The sequence below is a fragment of the Schistocerca gregaria genome, chromosome 1 (assembly GCF_023897955.1).
Source record: "Schistocerca gregaria isolate iqSchGreg1 chromosome 1, iqSchGreg1.2, whole genome shotgun sequence".
Classification (NCBI taxonomy): domain Eukaryota; kingdom Metazoa; phylum Arthropoda; class Insecta; order Orthoptera; family Acrididae; genus Schistocerca; species Schistocerca gregaria.
In genome coordinates, this window is record NC_064920.1 from 574,227,877 (window position 1) to 574,255,574 (window position 27,698).

The following is a 27,698-nucleotide window of genomic DNA, read 5'->3' on the forward strand; positions in this document are numbered from 1 at the left end:
ACATTTCAGGAAAGGAGCACGACGATAAGAGAAATTAGCACTCTTACGGAGGCATGTAGACTGTCATTTTCCCCTCGTTCTGTTTGCGAGTTAAATAAGGAAGGAAATCACTGGTAGTGGAACAGGGTAACCTCCGTCTCTACATCTACATCTACATCCATACTCCGCAAGCCACATGACGGTCTGTGGCGGAGGGTACCTTGAGTATCTCTATCGGTTCTCCCTTCTATTCCAATCTCGTATTGTTCGTGGAAAGAAGGATTGTCGGTATGCTTCTGTGTGGGCTCTAATCTCTCTGATTTCATCCTCATGGTCTCTTCGCGAGATATACGTAGGAGGGAGCAATATACTGCTTGACTATTCGGTGAAGGTATGTTCTCGAAACTTTAACAAAAGCCCATACCGAGCTACTGAGCGTCTCTCCTGCAGAGTCCTCCACTGGAGTTTATCTATCAACTCCGTAACGCTCTCGCGATTACTAAATGATCCTGTAAACGAAGCGCGCTGCTCTCCGTTGGATCTTCTCTATCTCTTCTATCAACCCTACCTGGTACGGATCCCAATGTCTTGTGGAGTTTGTACGTAGACATAGATGTAGAAGAGGGACCAGCTTTTCACAACAGGCACTGCAGCAAGTGTCTCAGACTCGTGACCATAAACAACTGCAAATTCTGTTGTTACCACGCTTAGGGCTAGTGCAAAGCTTAGAAGATTTACCTAAAATATCACTGAGCCACTGATGTGCTTACAGGCTTTTCGTGTTTTAACTGCTGTCACTCACATTGTTGTTGACGACAGCATATGATGAAGGATGCAAGTTAGCAGTTACGGTACAAGACCAGCCTGGTGCCCTTTGGGAGTAATGTATGCAGTGTGTCTATATAAGACAAGTGTCTGGCGCAGTTGTTAGACCGGTTACTGCTGCTACAATGGCGCGTTATCAAGATTTAAGTGAGTTTGAATGTGATGTTATATTTGGCGCACAGGCGGTGGGACATAACATCTTCGAGATACCGATGAAGTTGGGATTTTATCGTACGAGCATTTCACGAGTGCACCGTGAATATCAGGAATCCCGTAAAACATCAAATCACCGACATCGCTGCGGTCGGAAAAAGATCCTGCAAGAAAGGGACCAAGAACGACTGAAGAGAACATTTCAATATGACAGAAGTGCAGCCCTTCCGCAAATTGCTGCAGATTTCAATGCTGGGCCGTCAACAAGTGTCAGCCATCGACCCATTCAACAAGACATCATCGATACGGGCTTTCTGAGCCGAAAGCCTTCTCGTCTACCCTTGATGACTGTGTGGCAGAAAGCTTTACGTCTGTCAGCATCGGCATTGGACTGTTGATGACAGGAAACATGTTGCCTGGTTGGACGAGTCTCGTTTCCAATTGTATCGAGCAGATGGACATGTACGGATATGGAAACAAACCTCATGAATCCATGGACCCTGCATGTCAGCAGGGGACTGTTGAAGCTGGTGGAGGCTCTGTAATGGTGTGGGGCATGTACAGTTAGAATGATATGGGACCTCTGATAGGCTTATATACGACTCTGATAGGTGACACGTATGTCAGCATCCTATCTGATCACCTGCATCCATTAATATCCATTTTGAATTCCAACGGACTTGAGCAATTCTGAAAGGACAATGCGATACCCCACACGTCCAGATCTGCTACAGAGTGGCTCCAGGAACACTGTTCTGAGTTTAAACACTTCCGCTGGCCACCAAACTCCCCAGACATGCACATTATGGAGCATATCTGGGATGCCTTGCAACGTGCTGTTCAGAAGGAATCTCCACTCCCTCGTACTGTTTTGATTTATCAACAGCCCTGCAGGAGTCATGGTGTTCCCTCCAGCACCAGTTCAGACATTAGCCGAGTCCATGCCACGTCGTGTTACGTTACTTCTGCGTGCTCGAGGGAGTCTTACACGATATTACGCAGGTGTACCAGTTTCTTTGACTCTTCCGTGTATGACCAGGATACTGTCGTACACACATTCCCAATGGGTGCTCTTGCTTTGTCCAGCGTGAAAACTTAGGTCTTTACACGCGCTGTTAGTTATATGAAAAAAGTATGATTGCAGTATACAGGGTGTTACAAAAAGGTACGGCCAAACTTTCAGGAAACATTCCTCACATACAAAGAAAGAAAATATGTTATGTAGACATGTGTCCGGAAACGCTTACTTTCCATTTTATTACTTCTCTTCAAATCACATTAATCATGGAATGGAAACACACAGCAACAGAACGTACCAGCGTGACTTCAAACACTTTGTTACAGGAAATGTTTAAAATGTCCTCCGTTAGCGAGGATACATGCATCCACCCTCCGTCGCATGGAATCTCTGATGCGCTGATGCAGCCCTGGAGAATGCCGTATTCTATCACAGCCGTCCACGATACGAGCACGAAGAGTCTCTACATTTGGTACTGGGGTTGCGTAGACAAGAGCTTTCAAATGCCCCATAAATGAAAGTAAAGAAGGATGAGGCCAGGAGAGCGTGGAGGCCATGGAATTGTTCCGCCTCTACCAATCCATCGGTCACCGAATCTGTTGTTGAGAAGCGTACGAACACTTCGACTGAACTGTGCAGGAGCTCCATCGTGCATGAACCACATGATGTGTCGTACTTGTAAAGGGACATGTTCTAGCAGCACAGGTAGAGTATCCCGTATGAAATCAAGATAACGTGCTCCATTGAGCGTAGGTGGAAGAACGAAACTAAAATGAGCTCTAACATGGAAATTAAGCGTTTCCGGACACATGTCCACATAACATCTTTTCTTTATTTGTGTGTGAGGAATGTTTCCTGAAATTTTGGCCTTACCTTTTTGTAACACCCTTTATAGTTCACATAAGTAGAAATTGTGGTTCGTCGGGAACAGCTCTCTCCAGTAATTCTGTTGCTTTAACTACACACCTATTGTCACGTCACGTATGGTTTCTGGATGTGAAGGGTGCGTGTTTTCATTAGTGTAATGCAGACAGTTCTGCGAGTTCACGTACTCTATCATCGCAAAGAAGGAGCAGTTTAGGAGCAGCCTCTGGAGCTAGAGTTTGTTCAGGGTTTTGTAAGCAACTGTTACTAACCTACCAGTGTGGAATTTTAAGGGATTTATTTCCAATGGCCGCCCGGGAATAGCCGAGCGGTCTCAGGCGCTGCAGTCATGGACTGTGCGGCTGGCCCCGGCGGAGGTTCGAGTCCTCCCTCGGGCATGGCTGTGTGTGTTTGTCCATGAGATAATTTGGGTTAAGTAGTGTGTAAGCTTAGGGACTGATGACCTTAGCAGTTAAGTCCCATAAGATTTCACACACATTTGAACTTTTTTATTTCCAATGACACTCAAGGCTGGAGCATCATGCCGTGGTTACAGAAGCACTTACAGGGACAAAAATACTATGCCTTACGTAGACGACATGATAACACCACAAACTGTCACTGTCAGCACGAATGTTAACTGTACGAACCAAATGTCTCAACAAGAAGTCAAATGCTGAAGCACTAAAGAGGGACAAATAATCGATGTGTGAGCGCATCAGTGGGAGAGTGGAGGGTTTGAGTACTACGTAGAGATCGAACACGGAGGAAAATACGTGAGCAGCGAGAGCGACTGACAGGTGAGCACACGAAAACAGCACACTGCATGAGGTGAAGGTTTTGAAATCATGGCAAGAACTGGAGTGCCAGGTCTGTTGCTACCGGTCGGTAGTTTCAAAAATGGTTCAAATGGCTCTGACCACTAAGGGACTTAACATCTGAGGTCATAAGTCCCCTAGAACTTAGAACTACTTAAACCTAACTAACCTAAGGACATCACACACATGCATGCCCGAGGCAGGATTCGAACCTGCGACCGTAGCGGTCGCGCGGTTCTAGACTGAAGCGCCTAGAACCGCTCGGCCGGGGTAGGTAGGCACCTGGCTTAGTGGCTCTGTCCAAATCACAATTAGCCCGTGCTTTCCGTGTCTCTTCTGTATTATTTTAATGTGATAACCAACATCTCTGCATCTCTCTCGACGTACGCTGGCGGGAATACTAAACCATCAACTTCCTTCCTTCCCCGCTCCACCAAAAAAATGGTTGATTCAGTTTTACGTATAAGGTTGTCTCCATTGTTTATTTTAGTTTTATTACATTATTTTGTGTAACATGTTTCAGTTAGTGAGATCTTCGAACCAGTACTGAAACTGAGTTCATCGTCAATATACAGTAAATAAGGCAGTGTATTTTTTCTTTCTGCTAACATAGCAGCGTCCAACATTTTTTTTTCTGAGAACCCCAAAACTACTTAAAGTAAACTACAGCTGTATTGATGTTTCATGAGCGTTTTCTCACAAAGTTCTGTACAATCGGCGTCGCGAACTAGCTAGTCCTCCTTTGCGTTCGAAGTAAGACAGGAGCGAGTGAACGTCAAAAGTTTTCCTCGGCTGTGAAAGAATTAAGGCGAAATGTTTTGCTTTGTGTGGAATGCCGATTACGCTATTACTTAACAAACTGGACATTCTACATAAGACATTAAAATACAGTTGGAGGGACTGCAGCATTGAGTTTTCATAAAACAGCATTCTTGCCCTGTCGCTCGTACTTGCTATAAGGAGCGTACTGTTGCTAAAGTGTTGCGGCTACTGGCCCGCTGTGAGAATGAATGTAATTGTAATCTCTGCGTCTCGCATCTGTGTGGTGTACAGTGTTGCCTTCTGAAGACGCATAAGCACTGTAGAGGTCCCATTCTCACTGTACTAGTAGCACTAAACATTAAGAAGGAGTTGGGATAGCTACGAGTCTACAAGACCTCAAGAAACTTTAGTTATTCCTGTAGAGTTTTTGTTTAAAATAGATCCATTCTTAAGCATAATGTATCGCAGATTTTTGAACAGAGAACTTTAAATATGTAACGTCCTGTGTTCTGACTGCTGCAGAGGGAGGTAGCGCAGTAGTTAAGTCTCTGGATTTGTATTTTGGATGAGAGAGTTCAGATCCCTGTTCAGCCATCCCGGTTTATGTTTTCGGTACTTTCCATAAACAATTTCAGGGGAATGCAATGATAATTCCTTGTATCAAGACCATCACCGGAATGTTACAGATGGAGACTGAAAATTAACAGTACTAATAAGAGGCGGTTCGCAGCAGAGTCTATGAAGAAAGGATATAAGGAAAGCATTGTCTAGAAAAAAGAGCAGGATGGTGGAACATGTGTTACACATCAAAAAATAACTTCCTTGGGCCTTAAAAGGCGACGACTGTGGATGAAGGTAGAGGCTGGAATACTTCCAACGAATCATTGACAACATTGACTACAAAAGCTGCTCTGAGACGAAGAGAGAGGAAAAAGTTGTGGCGGGCCGCAGCACACCAGGAAAATGAAGACAAGAGTCACGAAGTATAAAGCGGCGCCTAACAACATTGTGCTACTATCTCCGTCGTTAACAGTGAATCTTCCGTCCTTTATCGTGTGTGTATTTTTACATTTTGCTCACAAACTTCAATGCCTTTCACTTCAACGAAGGGGACCAGCTGTAATGACTAACCACTTAACTGATGAATACTGTGGATTATCCACTGTGCGAACAGATCTATGTTTATTTACCTGGGAACAAATTAGAATTTAAGACAGGCCTAAAGGATTTACTGGGGAGGAGGGGGGGGGGGGGGGGGAGGGTTGGCCAGCTCCTCTCCTATTACAGTGACAAAATCACTAGGTTTTGAAAGGTGCCCCATTCGTAGATGGGCTACACATCTTGACGATTCTTCAAATGAATCTCTGGCACGTGCCTTTCCTACTTTTAGTTTTATGTGACTGTTCCACTTTAGCTCACTGCCAAGCACGGTCATAGATATGACTACTTCCGCCGACCGGGGTGGCCGTGCGGTTCTAGGCGCTACAGCCTGGAACCGCGTGACCGCTACGGTCGCAGGTTCGAATCCTGCCTCGGGCATGGGTGTATGTAATGTCCTTAGGTTAGTTAGGTTTAAGTAGTTCTAAGTTCTAGGGGACTTATGACCTCAGATGTTGAGTCCCATAGTGCTCAGAGCCATTTGAACCATTTTTTTGACTACTTCCAGTGATTGTTTGGCAGTTGTGTTATCATACAGTAATGGGAATTTCTATCTGTTTATGCATTTGTTTATAATGAGGCTCAACTGCCGAACACTACACCCAACATCGATCCCTCTAAAGCCTTCCTACATTTTGCTAAAGTTTCTTGGTGCTCCTAGTTCTCTATATACAACTGAATCATCTCTTTGGTATTGGTTTTTGATGCAGCAGTTAAATTTTAATTATAAGAACTTTCTCTTCTGTTAACAACAGCTGAGTGGAAGAAATTCTCTTTGTACAAAACTTAAGCTCTTGTAGTATCCCATCATATATACAGTTTAATAATTTGATATTGGTGATGCCTTTTTGATGACGTGCGGTTGCGCCAGTCTTAACAATCATTGTATACGCTTCAGTTTAAGTTTACATGTATGGCATGTTCCGTATTAATGAACATGTGTTCTGGCTCTTGACTTATTTCACGTCCTTTAGAACCATTTCACTTAGGATATGTTGTGGAAACATTAGTATTTACTTATTATTCTGTATATTAATATTATGTGCCGTGCTTTCATTAAATGTCCTATGTACGAGAGCGTCTCCTCATTAAATCTCTGCGGAAATAAATGTAGATCTATCTGTCTACCTACCTGTCTACATCTCTGTCTTTTCATTCTCCAGCAAACTCAACGTATCTCTGCCTGAAGTTCCAATATATTACTCAATCCGCAATAAAACCAACTTCTGACGGTGAACCTGCTAATTTTCGGAAAAAACCCGATCTTTACAAACTAAACTCAAGGTCTTCATGCAAGTAAAAGTACACTTGGTGGATTGGGATAATCAGATTGAGTTTTTGTACATTTTCACAAATGTTTATTTACATCAACTAACGAAAATACTTTCATATCGGTTATCCGTGTCTGTAGCTGTATTGAGAACTTCTCCTGGATGGAGAGTCATTCACACATACAAAGAAAATTTCTGCTGTGCCCCAAGAAAGTATTTATAGTGTGCATAAATTACATAACCCGTTCACCTAATTATTTTCGACAATGACGCATTTATCTACGAAGAAATCCGATTCTGTAAAAAATTGCAGCAATGTGCGAAAATATGTCTCATGAGAGGATGGACACCTAGAGCTCATTGGAGGGAAACTTTAAAACTGAAATCTTCACAAAACGCGAAGTATCTGTGTAGAAGATTAAAAGACCACATCTGCAGTCTGTGGTATCACACATGTAGCTGGGCTCTGGAATGTAAATCATTTGAAAGTAAAGCCAATGGCGTACTTCACTGACTGCGTGTGGGAAGCTGCCGTTCGTATACGAAAGATAACGGCGGTAAAAGAATCTCTCGCGAAATCCTACTAGCAAATGACAAAAAGTAGTTTTCAAGATGTGATCAATAAATATTTCTGAACTCCCTTTGTATCTCGCTTGTATGGACTACGAAGGTAAAACTAGACAAATGGTGTCTCCGATCTAGTTATCTATAAGGAGCAGTTCTTCCCAACAACTACCTTGAATGGAACAGGTCTGGATGTATAATACACAAAAGTATCCCTTTCCATACATTTAACAACATAAAATACAAATGAAGCTGTATAAATTACATGTTGCCAGTGTTTATGTCATCTACGATATTCTGCCACCACGTGTGAAGCCGAAGGTGTCTTAAGAAAGTATGGTGTTATAACAAAGTTGCATTTTTATGCCGGTGTTTGCTTAATGCGATGATACTTTTCCTAATGAAGTCAACTACCGTCTCCTACATGCTCGTCAACAACTTATCTCCGTGCCTACAAGAGATAAGTTTGGCGCCGCAGTCTGCTCAGCGTGGAGAGAACTGTTCTCACCGTACCAACATTGAAAAGAAAAAGTCAACTGCCAAAGTCACGACAACGAACGAAAGAAATAAAATGGACAACGCTGAAGCTTTGCTCAATCAGGAGTCCTATTGACCGGGGACAATGCAGGAACTTCCCTATGGTTATAAATAGTCGCGTGTAAAGAACGCTGGGTCAAGTGCCTACCTGCCGCAGTAGCCCCTCTGGTATTGATCCCGGGGAGCAAGTGGCGCCTCTGCCGGCGGCTGCTGCAAACGCCTTCACCACGGCGGAGACGCGAAGACCGTGTTTCTCTGCGAACAAGCGTTGCCAGCGCCTCGGCAAAGCCAGCGACACGAACTGCTTGCCGCGGGCGAACGTCATCTCACCGCACAACCCGAGGATCAGCTGCTTCACCAGCCAAGCGCGTGGTCTCTTACAAAGGGAAATCCTTTCGCGAAACATTACTGCAGCAATTGGCGACGCGTTGCCACAGATGCTGCAGCGCTATCGATAGCAGCACCTATCGATAGCTGCAGCGCGTCGCGCAAGAACGTCGAAAACCGCGCGAGAGCGGCGCGAAGTTTTGAAATGTAGCAATTGGAATTCTGTTTTCTACTCGTTTAAGTCAACACGTCAAGAACAATTTGAGGAGCTTTAATATTAGATGATCAAAATTAATCAGAATATAACCTAAGATCAAAATTGGCACCCACTTACGACCTGTTAACATTAGATTTCGTATTTACAGATCCTTATTAACAGAATTGCTTACATACGACGGGGGAAAAGGTGAAACCCTATGTTGCCCGCAATGCTATTTCTTATTGTCACGTTTGTAACGCGAAGCTGCACATGCGACACTACAAGAACGTAAGTTTTGTACAAAGAGAATTTCTTTCACTCAGCAGTCGTTAACAAAAGAGAAAGTTATTATAGTTAAAATGTACTTGTTGCATCAAAAACCAATACCAAAGAGATGATGCAGTTGCATATAGAGAACTAGGAGCACAAAAAATTGTAACAAAATGTAGGATGACTTTAGAGGGATCGATGTTGGGTGTAGTGTTTGGCAGTTGAGCCTCATTATAAACAAATGCATAAACAGGTCGAAATTCCCATTATTGTATGATAACACAACTGCCAAACAGTCACTGGAAGTAGTCACATGTGTGTTTCATATCTATGAGCATGCATGGCAGTGAGTTAAAGTGGAACAGTCACATAAAACTAAAAGTAGGAAAGGCACGTGCCAGAGATTCATTTGAAGAATCGTCATGATGTGTCGCCCATCCACGAATGGGGCACCTTACAAAACCTAGTTCGTGCTAATTCAGTACTAGAGCATCCCTTGGAGGCCTGGCACCTTTACCAGATAGAAATAGGTAAAGGAAGCAGACTATTCAAGAACAGCTCAATTCGTGACAGGTTCGTGTAGTAATAGTGAAAGCGTCGTGAGGATACTCCAGTGGCACACGCCACAAGAGAGGCGTTGTGCATCACGATTAGTTTACCGTTAAATTCCGAGAGCGTACTTTTCACAAAGATTCAGTCAATGTATTGCTGTATATCACGCGAAAAGACCATGAAGCTAAAATTAGAGCTCATGCGAAAGCCCATCAACAATTGTTCTTCTGGGGCCCCCTTCGCTGGGGTAACAGGAAAAGGGGGAAATGACGGCAGCATACAGGTTACCCTCCGCCACTCGCGATGAGGTGGCTTGCGAAGTATAATGTAGATAGAGATTAATAGAAAAAGTTATATATTGCCTATGTTGCAGATCTTTATTTGTGTTTTTGAGTTTTCAGTATTATATGCGAAAGTGAAAGAACATGAAACGATAGTTGCTCTGATATTCTGCTTCGTCAGTCGCATTACTACTCTAACTATTCGCTGTTCGATCTCCTGTTTCAGCTAGTCATTTATTCTGGCACATAATGTGAATTTCTCTTCTGACATTGCTGTGGGTATATGAAAAAACTACTAGTTTAGATTGCTGTTTGGATTTTCCATTAAGAGCTAGTATCTGCAAGTGGTTCCTATCTGCAAGGTTAGTCAACAAGTCAGTCAGGCAGCAGTAGCCGGCCGAGACACAAGCAGCAACAGGGAAGTAACTGATTTTGTGGTTTTCGAGTTCCTAACTAGGAGCGAATTTTATAATATCATCTGTGTGCTTTAATAGTTTAGTTTCCTGAGTTTCTGCGTGTTTATTTAATGTCTAATAGCCACAGTTCTCGCGTTTTCGTTTGCGTCAGAAAGTAAATCAATTTTGTGACATATTACAAGTTCCTAATCAGGGGCGAATTCTCTAGTTTTACCTGAGTGCTTCGGTAGTTGGGTTTCTGAATCTCTGCATATTAATCTAACTTATCAGACACGTGTCAATAGTCCGTTTATCTGCATAGTTTAGTTTTCCACGGTCTTTAGTATGGACAGGGACTGCGACTGCTGTGTGAGGATGTGAGCCGAGTTGGTGACACTTCGCTCTCAGCTTCAGGCTGTGATGGCTTCGGTTACACAGCCCGGGGCTGCAGTGGATGGGCATCACTGTTGTGGGCCGGCTGTGGGGATCCAACGGACGTCCAGCACGTCAGTGTCCTCCGATCCATTCTAACTGGTGGCCAGCCCAGTTACTGCTCGCACTGAGGCTGACCCCTCACCTGTGCTCGAGTGGGAGGTCGCCGCGGAGCTTAGCCGGCAGCGAAAGACTTCCCAGGCGGCCGCACATTAGGCCTCCCCGATTTGCTGACAAACAGGTTCCACGTGCTGTCTGTGGGTGACACTTTCGCTGAGTCAGATGCTGTTGCCTGTCTTGTTTCAGACGAAATCTCTCACCCAACAAGATGTGGACAATCACAGAGGGTGGGATTATTGATAGTTGGGAGCTGCAACGTTAGGCGCGTTATGAGGACCCTTACTGACATGGCTGACAAGAATGGAAAGAAAACCAATGTGCACTCCGTTTGCATACCGGATGGAGTTATTCCAGATGTGGAAATGGTCCTCCCAGATGCCACGAAGAGCACAGGATGCAGCCATCTGCAGGTGGTTGCTCACGTTCGTACCAAAGATGTGTGTCACTTTGGTTCAGAAGAGAATGTCTCTGGTTTCGAGCGGCTAACAGAAGTGGTGAAGGCTGCCAGTCTTGCCTGTAAGATGAACGCAGAGCTGACCATTTGCAGCGTAGTGGACAGGACCGATTGCGGACCTCTGGTATAGAGCCGCCTGGAGTCTGAATCAGAGGCTCAGACGGTTCTGCGACCATGTAGGCTGCAGATTCCTCGACTTGCGCCAAAGGGTGGTTGGGTTTCGGGTTCCGCTGAATAGGTCAGGTGTCCACAATACGCAGGAGTTGGCTACACTGATATCAGGGGCTGTGTGGCGTGGATTGGGCGGTTTCTTTAGGTTAGAGGGTCTCGGGAAAACACAAGAAGGGCTTCAGTCACAAAGGGTGCAGACCGAACGCAGGAAGAAGGTAGATACAAGAACCATCGGTATAACAGTTGTAAATTGTCGTAGCTGTGTTGGGAAACCACCAGTGATCCATGCGCTAATAGAAAGCACTGAAGCTCAAATCGTTATATGCACTGAAAGCTGGCTAAAGCCGGAGTTAAGCTCAGACAAATTTTTTGCCAAGAATCTAACGAGTTCGGGAGGATAGGCTAAACACGGTTGGCCTTGGAGAAATTGATGTAGATAGTTCCTGTGAGTGAGCATGGACAGAGGTCATTGTTGGCAACCGGAATAAAATAATAACTGGATCCTTTTACCGACCTCCCAATTCTGATGAGACAATTGCAGAAAGGGTCAAAGAAAACTTGAGTTTCATTTCAAACACGTGCTGCCAAAGCAGAGTTACTAAACACAGTCTTCCGAAATGCCTTCACAAAAGAAGACAAAGTAAATATTCCAGAATTCATATTAAGAACAGCTGCCAACATGAGTAGCGTAGAAGTAAATATCCTCGGAGTAGTGAAGCAACTTAAATCACTTAATAAAAGCAAGTCTTCTGGTCCTGATTGTATACCAATTAGGTTCCTTTCAGAGTATGCTGATGCATTAGCTCCATACTTCACAATCATATACAACAGTTCGCTCGACGAAATATCCGCACCCAAAGAATGGAATGTTGCGCAGGTCACACCTATATTCAAGAAGTACTAGGAGTAACCCACTTAATTACAGGCCCATATCATTAACATCGATTTGCAGCAGGATTTTGGAACGTATATTGTTTTCGAACGAAAAATTAAATAAGCAAAATTCAGTAAATTTTTCTTAGAAGATTTATTATATAGTACAAAGCTGTTCTATTTTTATCGCTGACTATAATTATTTGGTTCTAATTTACCTCACAAAAACCAATTTAATTCAGTTACAATATTATTATCAAATTATGTTAAATGAGTGTCATTTGTTGTGAAATGTGAATTGAATGTATTTTTTATGTCAGTTATATCAATGTAAGGTCCCATAGTGCAACATTTTGTAAATTCGATAGTCTAAATTTCACAGCTTCTGACAAATCTCTTCTATAATTGAGCAAACCTACTCAATAAAAATATTGATAAAGGACTTCTGGCTGTCCTAGAAACTTAACTTAATCTGTCATTGTTTCTCCTTGCAGGCAATGCCTACTCTTGTTAAGTATAATATTACAAGTGAGACATAAGGTGAGACTTAATTAGTAAGTGGAACAACTGTACCTTTACAGAGTAGAACAATAGGGTATGTGAATCCACAGTAAGGGAAGCAAAGTAAAATGTGAAGCATATAAATTAGAGAAGCATTTTACAAAGTAGTCTGGATGGGTTTCTTTGCAGTATCTGTGATTAGAAGTCGGTTGTAAGGTTACTGTGATTATTTGGGCAAATAACCAAAGGTTTTTTGAATTCCATAGTTTCAGTATGGTTTATCTTCCTCCCTTTGTGATGATGTGTAGTACTTTGGCAGTACCTTGCAACTCTGACCTTCAAACCGTCTGGTTAATCTACACAAGTGGTGCAATGTGTCATATACTGTATTTTATCCAATGTAAAAACTATTTACTTAACATTTTTTGTAAAAAATAATATTTATCACTTCAGTCTTAAGAAGTCTTTTGGATATATGTCACGCAAAATCTTTTAGCTCAAAAAATTGGTAGCTACAATAATTTATCTTCATACCTAAAAACTGAGAACTGGCTTGTTAAATAACAAATATTGCAGACTATCACAGAATGGTCGATTGTTTCTCATTTATAGTGTATGAATCGTTCCAGTATGAGTCAATAGAACAGTCAGTTAGCGCAATATATTATAAAACTTACTGTAACCTTCTTGATAGTTGTAAATTTAAAGAATATCATGCACGAGTACACTGAAGATCTATGTAATGGTAGCCAATAATTAGCTTCCCATGCTGCAGGTATGGAAATATAAATAAAAATATATGTAGTACGTAATTCAAAATAATTACTTTCGGTTCTTTCTTCCACGCGTCCATGTGCAATGTTCCGCTTATCGAAGTAACTATGCCTGCCGCGTGTGTTCCCAAGTGAGAGCCGCGGCCGGGCTTGGAGCCTCGGCCCGTGCAGCGGCACTGGGGCCGGTGGCCGGCTCTGGAGCGCAGACAGCATCGCCAGAACGCGGGTCACGGCTAATTACCTGCACCTAATGAGGCGTCTGCCTGCACCGTGTCGAACCGCTTGTCTCCGCTGCGCTGGTTGTCCGGTACACAGTTCTCTTGGAATCCCTTCCTTTATTTCTCCACTATCAGTTATACTCGTCCGAGCTAATACACTCCTGGAAATTGAAAAAAGAACACATTGACACCGGTGTGTCAGACCCACCATACCTGCTCCGGACACTGCGAGAGGGCTGTACAAGCAATGATCACACGCACGGCACAGCGGACACACCAGGAACCGCGGTGTTGGCCGTCGAATGGCGCTAGCTGCGCAGCATTTGGGCACCGCCGCCGTCAGTGTCAGCCAGTTTGCCGTGGCATACGGAGCTCCATCGCAGTCTTTAACACTGGTAGCATGCCGCGACAGCGTGGACGTGAACCGTATGTGCAGCTGACGGACTTTGAGTGAGGGCGTATAGTAGGCATGCGGGAGGCCGGGTGGACGTACCGCCGAATTGCTCAACACGTGGGGCGTGAGGTCTCCACAGTACATCGATGTTGTCGCCAGTGGTCGGCGGAAGGTGCACGTGCCCGTCGACCTGGGACCGGTTCCGCAGCGACGCACGGATGCACGCCAAGACCGTAGGATCCTACGCAGTGCCATAGGGGACCGCACCGCCACTTCCCAGCAAATTAGGGACACTGTTGCTCCTGGGGTATCGGCGAGGACCATTCGCAACCGTCTCCATGAAGCTGGGCTACGGTCCCGCACACCGTTAGGCCGTCTTCCGCTCACGCCCCAACATCGTGCAGCCCGCCTCCAGTGGTGTCGCGACAGGCGTGAATGGAGGGACGAATGGAGACGTGTCGTCTTCAGCGGTGACAGTCGCTTCTGCCTTGGTGCCAATGATGGTCGTATGCGTGTTTGGCGCCGTGCAGGTGAGCGCCACAATCAGGACTGCATACGACCGAGGCACACAGGGCCAACACCCGGCATCATGGTGTGGGGAGCGATCTCCTACACTGGCCGTACACCTCTGGTGATCGTCGAGGGGACACTGAATAGTGCACGCTACATCCAAACCGTCATCGAACCCATCGTTCTACCATTCCTAGACCGGCAAGGGAACTTGCTGTTCCAACAGGACAATGCACGTCCGCATGTATCCCGTGCCACCCAACGTGCTCTAGAAGGTGTAAGTCAACTACCCTGGCCAGCAAGATCTCCGGATCTGTCCCCCATTGAGCATGTTTGGGACTGGATGAAGCGTCGTCTCACGCGGTCTGCACGTCCAGCACGAACGCTGGTCCAACTGAGGCGCCAGGTGGAAATGGCATGGCAAGCCGTTCCACAGGACTACATCCAGCATCTCTACGATCGTCTCCATGGGAGAATAGCAGCCTGCATTGCTGCGAAAGGTGGATATACACTGTACTAGTGCCGACATTGTGCATGCTCTGTTGCCTGTGTCTATGTGCCTGTGGTTCTGTCAGTGTGATCATGTGATGTATCTGACCCCAGGAATGTGTCAATAAAGTTTCCCCTTCCTGGGACAATGAATTCACGGTGTTCTTATTTTAATTTCCAGGAGTGTACATCTGGAGCACAACGTTGAGTGTAAGGGAACCCATGAGTCTAGGAAAATTGCAAAAAGAGAGAATCGAAGTATTTGAATTGTGGTGTTACATAAAGCCCCTCAAAATTAAATGGACTGGTATGGAAAGAAACCAGGAAGTCCTCTGCAGAGTCGACGATGGGTTGGGTTTAACGTCCCATCGACATCGAGGTCATTAGAGGTCAGAAACTAAGAGGAAATGATTATACATGGTTACTTAAATTTATTCATTTTGCAGAGAATTTGTTGAGGTCATTGACTATATTACAAATATATAATACATTTTTTTGCTTCTGTCACATATTACTAATTTTTCTTAGCATGACACTTTTTGGCAGAACGCTGCTGTCATCAGGTACTGCACAGATACATGCGCATGAATCTGAAGCGTGACGACGTCTGTTCGTGAGCTGTGCCAGTGATGATAAGTACTGAGATTTGTTGCTGTAGAGAAAGACATTTATTTTAATAAATGTCTTAAGTGCCTTGTATGTTTATATCATTTAATATTTTAAGGTAATTCATTTCAGTCTGTTATATGTTTAAGTCATCCCACCATTTCTGTTGAATATAAATTTATCCAGAACAAATAATAACTATAACATCATCACTTAGCACTTTGACATTCATTTCGCTGCATTGAAAAGGTTCTTAATTTGTAAGATTTCAGTTGCTACGATATTAAACCGATAAAAATACCATTTTTTAAATGTTTATGTTGTGACATATATAATACAGTATAACTGGATAATATATCTCGGTTATTAAGTATTATTAAGCCAGTTCTTCCCCAATTAATGAAGTCTCCTTATATTAATGAAACACATATTCCACAATGGAGAAGTTTTTGAAGAAATTTACATTGTTACTTTTTAGATTTTCATGTAGCAACATGTTACCACGTACTGTGCCATGAATCAAAACTCCTAATTCTTCAAATCAGTCCACCTCGTGTTCTTTCTCTGTCTTACGTAATATACGAAGAAAAAAACGCGATATCTTGGTCTGAGTGGTCAATTGCCTGAAAATATTTGCCATTTCATTTCGTATGATAGTTTGCGTATGAATGATGCGCAAGCAGCAGCTTTATTTTATTTTCTATTTTCTGTGTGCTACACCAGTGCATATTCAAAAAAGAAATACAGCGATTAGTTTTCATTTCGCATATTGATACTCCAGTTTCTGTAGTTTTATTTACAGATTGTCATTTTTGTCTAAAATTCAAGTTGTAAAGTTGTGTCTGAGTTTAGAAATTTGCATTGTTCACCTGCGATTGTGACAGTGATTCTAACATGATGCCCAGTTCTGCTATGTCTTTTATACATGCCGCACGTTCAAATGGCTCTAAGCACTATGCGACTTAACTTCTGAGGTCATCAGTTGCCTAGAACTTAGAACTAATTAAACCTAACTAACCTAAGGACATCACCCACATCCATGCCCGAGGCAGGATTCAAACCTGCGACCGTACTCCAGTCGGTTCCGGACTGTAGCGCCTAGAACCGGCCACTCCAGCCGGTCGTGCCGCAGGTAATTACAAATGTTGAGTATGCAGGTATGATATTTGTGTACTAGTTTTGTAATAGAAACGTTGCCATTGCTGCTTGTAGAGAATACGGTATACGATTTCCTAACCGCAGAGTACCAAATTTACTACTTCTTACTCGTGTTTTCACTAAATTAGGTGAAAATGGTGCAATGTTCTGCAGCTATATTTAATCTGAACGTGAAAATGAAGGGAAGCCGGATATAAGGTCCAAAGCGGAAATATAGCGACAGGAAGTGCTGATCCCCTCATGCCCGTCTAAAATATAATGAGACCTTCTGATGGTTTCTTTCCTGTCACTATCACTAATTAAGCGGTCAAGTGTTCGATGCTTTCTCGAGCTTTGGAATGTATAGCTCATGTGTTCTACATTCTCAAAATTCGTGTTGTGTTGGACACCAATGGTAGAAATAGAGCAGTTAGTGTCTACCAACGATAGCGAGCACATATAGTATATTGTAACGTGGTGTTAGTTATATAGATGACTATTACTGCACGCAGTAAGCTTTCTGGTTTTAATTCTGACGCTTGCACGCTATGTGCTCACTTCCTGATCGGCTTTGTCCGTCGTTTAGTAATAGGGTGATTGTACAACACATCGATATATACGACTATGGTGCCCTACAGGGAGAAAATAATTGAATCTGTGTCAGTACGTCAATAGGCCTTACAACCCAATAACTGATTTCGGAACCAATGGCTGACGTATTTAATCCAGGCCTTTTCCAAACATACCTCCTCCTTTTGTGATTTATGAACAGTCTATGCATTATTTTTTTTTTAATAGTGAAATTGTTGCAGAAGTCAGTCTTTCTTATTTCTACTGTCGATGCCATATTTTCCCATAGATCTGTTTTGTGCTTTCTCCTCTACTGCAGCGTTCCAGCTACCCAGACTGTTAGATTTTCATCTCCCTTTACATACTGATTTAACCCCTCAGTGTCCTCATATACTTTCGCTATCTCGTCTTCTATTTGTGAAGTGAGCATATATAGGCTGTCTAAGGTATTGTTATTGCGGTTGTTTGCTATCAATTCGGATGAGAATAAACTTATCACTGAAATGTTAACAATAACTTATTCTCTGCAGTATCTTTCTGTTCATGACGAATTCTGCTCACTTAACGAATTGCTGCTGTCGTTGGTATTACCCAATATTGATTTGACCAATTCACTTCACTGTCCCCCCCACTATATCTCGACTGCGGCTTTGTATTTCCATTTTCAGATGGTATAGTTTCCCTACAACATTTGTGAAACGGGATCCATGGTTGAAAATAATTTTAGTTCGAAATAGATGGTCTTGCATCTGCCGGCCTAAGATGACGTTGTGAAATTCCAGCCTCGGTATCTTCCGCGCGACAACGTATTAAACTTTCGAGTGCGAAAGAAATGGAAATAGTTTCCATACAATAGTCATACAACGGTGCTTTGTGCCCTTTATTACTCAGGAAAGCTAGTGTTTATTCTTCGGCACTCCGCCGGCCGGAGTGGCCGTGCGGTTCTAGGCACTACAGTCTGGAGCCGAGTGACCGCTGCCGTTGCAGGTTCGAATGCTACCTCGGGCATGGATGTGTGTGATGTCCTTAGGTTAGTTAGGTCTAATTAGTTCTAAGTTCTAGGCGATTGATGACCTCAGAAGTTAAGTCGCATAGTGCTCAGAGCCATTTCTTCGGCACTCCGCAGCAGTTGCTGAAGAATTCTTCTCGTCATCAGCACTGTATGTAGATGACCGACCCTGAGGAACAGATATATACAGAAAAAACTTTAGTTATAGGCGAGATGCATGACTGAAAGTTTAGACGGAAGTGACAATGAGAGTACTGGCTGGCAGCTGCTGGTGCAGCATTTATCCTCTAGAGCTAACAGAGAAATGTGGTTGTAACCTATACTCCCTGTCACACTCATTTTTGAGCCGTCTATCGGTTCTCCATTAAGAACTACTTCGATTTTACTTTTGCATGCGTGCACGTTTATATTTTGTCTGGTGATTGAGATACACACTTGCTTCGGTTCATAATGACCACCCTGACTCACACTCACTAATATTACACTTTTTTTGTCAATAGTCTTCTGCCTATCTTGCTGCCAACCTCTTCATCTCGGAGTACCATTTGCAAAGTACGTCCTCATATATTTGCTGTATATGTTCCTATCTCTGTCTTTCTCTACAGTTTTTGCCCTCTTCAGTTCCCTCTAGTACAGTGGAAGTCATTCCCTGATATCTTAACACATGTCCCATCGTCCTTCCCTTCTCCTTGTAGGTGTTTTCCATACATTCCTTTCCTCTCCGATTCTGCGCAGAACCTCCTCATTCCTTACCTTATCAGTCCACCAAATTTTCAACATTCGTTTGAAGCACCACTTCTCAAACGCTTCGATTCTCTTACGTTCCGCTTTTCCTACAGTGCATATTTCATTGCGATATAATTCCTGCGCTCCAAATGTACATTCTCAGAACTATCTTTCTGAAATTAAGGACTATCTTTGATACCATTAGATTTCTTTTGGCCAGGAATGTCCTTCTTGCCAGAGCTAGTTTGCTTTTCATATCCTTCTTGCTCCCTCCGTCACTGGTTATTTTACTTACTTAGCTTATAGGATTCCGTAACTTCATCTACTTCGTGACCATCAATGCTGATGTTAAGTTTCTAGCTACTCTCATTTCTGCTACTTCTCATTACTTTCGTTTTTCTCAGACTTACCGTCGGTCAACAATCTGTGCTCACGAGACTTTTCATGCCATTTGGCAGATAATGTAATTCTTCTTCACTTCCACTCTGTATAACTATGTCTTCAGGGATTCGTATCGTTGATATCCTTAAACCTTGAATTTTGATTCCACTCCTGAACCTTTCTTTTATTTCCATCATTGATTCTTCGATGTATACATTGAACAGAACGGGCGAAAGACTGCGTCTCTGCCTTATACCATTTTTAATCCGAGCACTTCGTTCTTGGTCATCCACTCTTATTTTTCCCTCTTGGCTCTTGTATACACTCCTGGAAATTGAAATAAGAACACCGTGAATTCATTGTCCCAGGAAGGGGAAACTTTATTGACACATTCCTGGGGTCAGATACATCACATGATCACACTGACAGAACCACAGGCACATAGACACAGGCAACAGAGCATGCACAATGTCGGCACTAGTACAGTGTATATCCACCTTTCGCAGCAATGCAGGCTGCTATTCTCCCATGGAGACGATCGTAGAGATGCTGGATGTAGTCCTGTGGAACGGCTTGCCATGCCATTTCCACCTGGCGCCTCAGTTGGACCAGCGTTCGTGCTGGACGTGCAGACCGCGTGAGACGACGCTTCATCCAGTCCCAAACATGCTCAATGGGGGACAGATCCGGAGATCTTGCTGGCCAGGGTAGTTGACTTACACCTTCTAGAGCACGTTGGGTGGCACGGGATACATGCGGACGTGCATTGTCCTGTTGGAACAGCAAGTTCCCTTGCCGGTCTAGGAATGGTAGAACGATGGGTTCGATGACGGTTTGGATGTAGCGTGCACTATTCAGTGTCCCCTCGACGATCACCAGAGGTGTACGGCCAGTGTAGGAGATCGCTCCCCACACCATGATGCCGGGTGTTGGCCCTGTGTGCCTCGGTCGTATGCAGTCCTGATTGTGGCGCTCACCTGCACGGCGCCAAACACGCATACGACCATCATTGGCACCAAGGCAGAAGCGACTGTCACCGCTGAAGACGACACGTCTCCATTCGTCCCTCCATTCACGCCTGTCGCGACACCACTGGAGGCGGGCTGCACGATGTTGGGGCGTGAGCGGAAGACGGCCTAACGGTGTGCGGGACCGTAGCCCAGCTTCATGGAGACGGTTGCGAATGGTCCTCGCCGATACCCCAGGAGCAACAGTGTCCCTAATTTGCTGGGAAGTGGCGGTGCGGTCCCCTATGGCACTGCGTAGGATCCTACGGTCTTGGCGTGCATCCGTGCGTCGCTGCGGAACCGGTCCCAGGTCGACGGGCACGTGCACCTTCCGCCGACCACTGGCGACAACATCGATGTACTGTGGAGACCTCACGCCCCACGTGTTGAGCAATTCGGCGGTACGTCCACCCGGCCTCCCGCATGCCTACTATACGCCCTCACTCAAAGTCCGTCAGCTGCACATACGGTTCACGTCCACGCTGTCGCGGCATGCTACCAGTGTTAAAGACTGCGATGGAGCTCCGTATGCCACGGCAAACTGGCTGACACTGACGGCGGCGGTGCCCAAATGCTGCGCAGCTAGCGCCATTCGACGGCCAACACCGCGGTTCCTGGTGTGTCCGCTGTGCCGTGCGTGTGATCATTGCTTGTACAGCCCTCTCGCAGTGTCCGGAGCAGGTATGGTGGGTCTGACACACCGGTGTCAATGTGTTCTTTTTCCATTTCCAGGAGTGTAATTGTACATTACCCGTCTCTGTCTACACCTTACCCCTATTTTTCGTACAATTTCGAACATCTTGCACCGTGTTACATAGTCGAACGCTTTTTCCAGATCGACAAACGCTATGAACGTGTCTTGATTTTTCTGTAGTCCCGCTTCCATCATGAACCGCAACGTCAGAATTGCCTCTCTCGTGCCTTCACCTTTCCTAAAAACAAACTAATCTTCACTTAAAACATCCTCAGTTTCCTTTTCCATTCTTCTGTATATTATCCTTGTCAGCAACTTAAATGCACGAACTGTTAAGATGATTGTGCGGTAACTGTCGCTCTTATCAGCCTTTGTAGACATCGGAATTGTGTGGATGATATTTTTCCGAAAGTCAAATGGTATGTCGCCCGACTCATACATTCTACACACCAATGTGAATAGTCGTGTTGCCGCTTCCCCCGATGATTTTAGAAATTCTGATGGGATGTTATGCATCGTTTCTGCTTTATTTGATCTTAAGTCCTCCAAAGCTCTCTCAAATCCTGATCCTAACACTGGATCCCCCAATCTCTTCTAAATCGACTACCGTTTCTTCTTCTATCACATCAGACATGCCTTCAGTTTAGTCTTTCCACCTATCCGCTCTCTCCTCTGCATTTAACTGTGGAATTCTCGTTGCAGTCGTAATATTACCACCCTTGCTTTTAATTTCAGAGAAGGTTGTTTTTACTTTACCATATGCTGAGTCAGTTCTTCAGACGATCATTTATTTTTGGATTTCTTCACATTTTTCATGCAGCCATTTCGTCTTAGCTTCGCTGCACTTTCTATTTACTTTTTTCCTCAGCGACTTTTATTTCTGTATTGCTGAACTACCCTGAAAATTTTTGTACCTCCATCTTTCATAGATCAACTGAAGTATTTATTGTGATACCCACGGTTTCTTCGCAGTTATGTTCATTGTACCTATGATGTTATTTCCAACTTCTGTGATTGTTCTTTTTAGAGGTGATTACGTATTGATTCTACCTGAATAATCTGTTAAACTTCAGCCTATTATTCACAACTACTACATTGTGATCTGCTCCTGGGTACGCCTAACAATCCGGTATCTGATTTCGGAATCTCTGCCTGACGATAATGTAATCGAACTGAAATGCTCGCGTATCATCCGGCCTTTTCAAAGTTAACCTCCTCCTTCAGTGATTCTTGAACAGAGAATTCGGTATTAATAATTAAAATTTATTACTGAACTCAGTCTTTCTCCTCTCTCATTCCTTGTCCCAAGCCCATATTCTCCTGTAATCTTTTAGTCTATTCCTTCCCCTACAACTACATTCCAGTCACCCATGACTATTACATTTTTATTTTCCTTTACATATTGTATTACCCTTTCAATATCCTCGTTTAATTTCTAGAACTATTCATCTTCAGCTTGTGATATCGGCATGTATACCTGAACTATCTGTTGCTTTGCTTTCGATTCTGATAACAACAACCTTATCACCGAAATGTTGACACTCTGCCCTGGCTTCCTATTCACAACGAATCCTTCGCCTGTTATACCATTTTCTGCTGCTGTTGATATTATCCTGTACTCATCTGACGATAAATCTGGTTTTCTTTCCATTTCACTTCGCAGACTCCTACTATGTCTAGACTGAGCCTTTAAATTTCTCTTTTCAGATTTGCTAGCATCCCTGTCACGTTTAATCTTCTGACGTTCCACGCCCAAACTCGTAGAAAGTTATCTTTTAATTAATTATTCAATTGTTTTCTCATTGTCACCTCCCCCTAGGAAAGCCCTTCCGGAGGTCCGAATGGGGAACTGTTTGGAATCTTTTTCCAATTGAGAGATCGTCATGACATTTTTTCTATTACAGGCCACGTGTCCTGTGGTTACACGTTATGTCTCTTTAAAGTCTCATGCCGTTGATCGTTGCTGACTCTTCCGCCTTTAGGAGCAGTTTTCCACCCCAAGGACAAGAGACTGTCCTCAACCTCTGTCGCCTCCTCCACGCTCTATGGAAAGGCCGTTGTCAGAATAAGGGTAACTTCTTACACCGGAAGTCTTCGGCCACCATTGCTGATTGTTAACCTAAATTTAGGCGGGGTGCGTTTCGAACGCAGGACCCTATTCCAAGGGTAGCACAGCTATTAGACATTAGGCAACACGTAACTACTCACAGCTAAGCCCAGCAGCCGCTATGCAGCCGCGACTTACCTCGGGAAGAAGAACGTCTGCAGTGCCCGAAGTGGCATCTAGAGATGCGAAGATGCGCTTTGGCAACGTCATCAACGACTCGCGCCATCCTGTAACAGAAGATAACCAAACAACATGTCAAACCACGAAGAACAATATATATAAAACTCAGCAACATTGAAATAACTCTAATGGCAGTATTTTCGTGAGAGAGAAAAAGTAATACAGTGGGTTTTCTACTATCGCACACAACATGAACCCTGTTCGAGTGATGGGGTGGTGTACGAAAAATCGGGTGGCCTCTGTTTTTATAAATATTGCCGTCACGCCCCCTTCTTTATACTCAGCATCACAGCAGCTGACAGTACAACTCACACATGTTAGGTTTTTAAAATGAAAGTCAAGTGGATATCGTAAGCGTCGACTACCACGAAATATTCTCTGCTTAAACTATCTGTGTAGCCCGAATGTTTACTTTGTTCTGACCTAGGAACAATCCCCGCAGACCACGGGAAACGTGTCACGACAAAGTCACTTGAACAGGTAACATAAGAGATAGCCATGACACGAATTTTGAAATGAAACCGTTCGCTATCTTCCTTTTCTACGGTGTTCGTCACTTTGGATTAATTCATACCTTTAATGCAGAAGTAGCCTTTATCTGCTGTCGCACACACCTGTATTTGAAGCATCACCTACTTAAAGTCAGGATACTAGCGAAGATGATACTTTATCCTTTCACCTTGCATTTTTACTGATTTCTTAAAACATCTTGCTTCTTTGTCTGCCTCTTCAATAAAACAGTTTAAATATTATAAAGTAACCAGTAGCTTCGCAAGATTTTTAAATCGTACCTCTTACTTCTTGGGGAGGCAGTAATTGCAGGAGCTGGAAGACAAGTGCTAGGGGGCTGCAGAATGTCGCGCTTGTCGTCCGGTTGGCGTTCTCTCTTCTGAGCTTATACGTAGGCAGTTATGTACACTGTGAAAGGTATGTGCTAAGGTCTGCTCAAGGTAGCTCCAGAATATAGTCGGTAGTTGCCAACCGCAATGTGGAACGAGTATAGTATCTTTGAGTAGGAGGTTCTTTGATGGTTAAGAGAGCCGGGAGCTTGCAGTCAAAAACCGAGGAGTCGCAGCTAGGTGTCCGCAGGAAGCAGACGTTTGGTGACAGCGTTAAGGTAGGTCGCTGCCCCTGACCAAACTTTTCCACGTAAATGAGAGAAAATATATAATCATTTGCAATTGGTTTTTGTTAGATAATGTTCGGAGTTAGGATCTGTATGTCCAAGGTTTGACGCAGTAAGCGTTTTATAAATTTTTTTGTAAGAGTTATTCATGATACGAAAACGTTTGAAATAGTAGTTTTTGTGTATGACTTAAAATTTTAACAATATATATATATATATATATATATATATATATATATATATATATATATATATAGAGAGAGAGAGAGAGAGAGAGAGATCAACATTGTGTTTAAATCTAAGAGCCTGAATCATAATCCATATCCTTTGCTTGTATTGAATATGAAAATGAGTAGTATACTAAAGTTACCCACCAATGAAAGAACCAAGTAAAAATCGGGGCCAAAAGTTAATTTTCCAGTACCATCTTAACGTCAGTGCACAAACTGCATTATTGTCTTAAACTTGATTGCTGAGTCAAATACATGTTGCATTTCTGGAAAAATGGAGGAGTGCAGGAAACAAGTTCACAGACGCAGTCAGATGCAGGTTTGCTGAATAATTAATTTAGAACAATCTTATCACTGATACTTTCACAGAATAAAAGGATACAATTTTGGTTAGATACCTTCAACTGAGGTGACGAAAGTCACTGGTTAGCGATATGCACACATACTGATGTCGGTAGTGGTGGTGGTGGTGGTTAGTGTTTAACGTCCCGTCGACAACGAGGTCATTAGAGACGGATGTCGGTAGTATCGTGTACACAATATATAAAAGGCCAGTGCATCTGCAGAGCTGTCATTTGTACTCTTGGTGATTCATGTGAAAAGAAGTCCGAATATTTATGGCCGCAAGATGGGAATTAACAGACTTTGAACGCGGAATGGTAACTGGAGGTACACTCATGGGACATTCCATTTCTGAAATCGTTAGGGAATTCAATATTCCGACAGCCAAGGAGCCAAGAGTGTGCCGAGAATACCAGATTTCAGGCATTACCACGAACAACGAAATGGCCTACGGCATTCACTTGACGACAGACAGCAGCGGCGTTACCGTAGAGTTGTCAGTGCTAAAAGACAAGAATCATTGCGCAAATATCCGCAGAAATCAATGTGGGACCTACGACGAACATATCCATTAGGACAGTGCTGCACAATTTGACGCTAATGGGATACAGCACATGACCGGCGAGAGAGCATTTGCTAACAGCACGGCATTGCCTCTCCTGTGCTCGTGACCATATCGGTTGGAACCTAGACGTCTGGAAGGCAATGTCTGGTAAGGCGAGTGTTGATTTCAGTTGGTAAGAGCCGATTATAGGGTTCGAGTGTGGCACAGACCCAACGAAGACATAGACCCAAGTTGTCAACAAGGCACTGAGAAAGCTGATGGTGGCCCCCTTGCGGTGTGGACTGTATTTACATGGTGTGGATTGGGTCCTCTGCTGCAATTGAACCGGTCATTGGCTGGAAACGGAGGCCATTTGCATCCTTTCATGGACTTCATGTTCCCAAACAACGATGTCATGTCAGTGGGGCACAGCTGTTCGTGATTGGTTTGAAGGACGTTCTGGACAATTCGAGTGAATGATTTAGCCACCCAGATCGACCGACATGAATCCCATAGAACATCTATGGGTCATTAACCAGAGGTCAGTTCTGCACAGCATCTTGGGGCAGCAACACTTACGCAGTTATGGGTCTATAGAGGCAGCATGACTCTGTATTTCTGTAGGGGCTTCCAACGACTTGTTGAGATCATGCCATGTCGAATTGCTGCGCTACGGGAAGCAAAAGGAGGTCCGACGCGATATTAGGATGTAACGCATAGCTTTTTTCGCCGCAAGTTGCACATCTATCAGCTCGAAGTGCAGCGATACCAATCGTCGTAAATATGCTTCATAAGGACAGATCCTTCGCCCCTATTATTATAAAGGCTTTACTGTGTTTTAAATATGGTTTTACATATTTTCCGACCGGTACTCTATTTTTGTACTTTACAAGTAACTGACCGAACTATTTTTGTAAATTTTACATATTTTACGGTTCTCACAGGTAAAGGATCGTGTTATAGAGGACGTGCACATTTAGTGCAAACAGTACGGAAGAAATAGTACACTTGATTTTTCGGGGCTATACTTAGTTTGACATTGCGTGAAAGTCTGTTTACCAAATTCCACCCGTGATTCACACGTACTTGTTTTGAGGTCTTAAAATAGGTTTTTCTTTCTATTGTGGCTTCTGAAGTCTGTCACTGTGGTATGAAACCGGTTATGAATAAGCCGGCCGGAGTGGCCGTGCGGTTCTAGGCGCTACAGTCTGGAGCCGGGCGACCACTACGGTCGCAGGTTCGAATCCTGCCTCGGGCATGGATGTTTGTGGTGTCCTTAGGTTAGTCAGGTTTAATTAGTTCTAAGTTCTAGGCGACTGATGACCTCAGAAGTCGCATAGTGCTCAGAGCCATTTGAACCATTTGAATATCATAAAAAACGATTGTATCAAAAATATACAAAATTTTATAATACTAAATTTTCCGTAAAACAAACTGCACTATCCCATTGCTTCATCTCGATATAGTTATAGTGAAACTAAGTCCCGTTGCAGTGGTCACTTACTAATACCCTGCAACGTACGTATGGTGCTGCGAATGTTGTGTTTGAGAATGGAGTATGAAGCTGTTATGCATAGGTAAGCCTTGACTGTGTTGTTTTGAATTAAAGGATCATATATGCTGCGATGAACTGTAATTTGTATTCTGAAACTGTAACTAGCGTGTGTGAACAGAAAGCAAAGCTATATTGATACAAATGAGGATGGGAGTACGCACAAAGGGTTATCCAAACGGCTGCATGGTCGATAACTATTGAAATCGATATTAGATGCACTGTCATAACCGTAAACGGAAATATCATCGTTATGATAAGTGCTGTTTCACAGAAAACGTGGCGTCAGAGGATAGAAGATCGGTGCTGTATGTATAGTAGCATATCGTGATTGGAATGGCAATGGCCGTAGGTATTGCCCTGTATGAAGCTTTCGAGTAATGCACAAAACACATTCACGTCGTCCTGTTATGAGAACCTAGTATGGTTGCATTAACGTTATTAGTACATGCGACTAACAGAGAAAGCGTAAAAATGATACACGAATTCTGTATGATGAGAACTGTTTCATTTCATGTTGGGTACTTTTCTCTAGACATTAATAGTATCTCAGAGTAGGAAGGAAGGATATCTGTGTTT

General features: G+C 43.6%; 1 protein-coding gene across 3 annotated transcripts in view; it reads right to left on the reverse strand.

The window, feature by feature from the left end:
- LOC126356585 (vesicular acetylcholine transporter-like) overlaps positions 1–27,698 on the reverse strand; it is an 886,345-nt gene that overhangs the window by 484,654 nt on the left and 373,993 nt on the right. For 2 of the 3 annotated variants that reach the window (XM_050007384.1, XM_050007386.1), the window contains exon 2: positions 23,284–23,372. In XM_050007384.1, coding sequence (XP_049863341.1) covers positions 23,284–23,355 — 72 coding nt within the window. In that variant the 5' untranslated portion in view covers positions 23,356–23,372. Of the gene's footprint in view, positions 1–8,097; positions 8,378–23,283; positions 23,373–27,698 lie in introns of those variants that run through there. The other variant, XM_050007383.1, reaches the window with a different exon arrangement.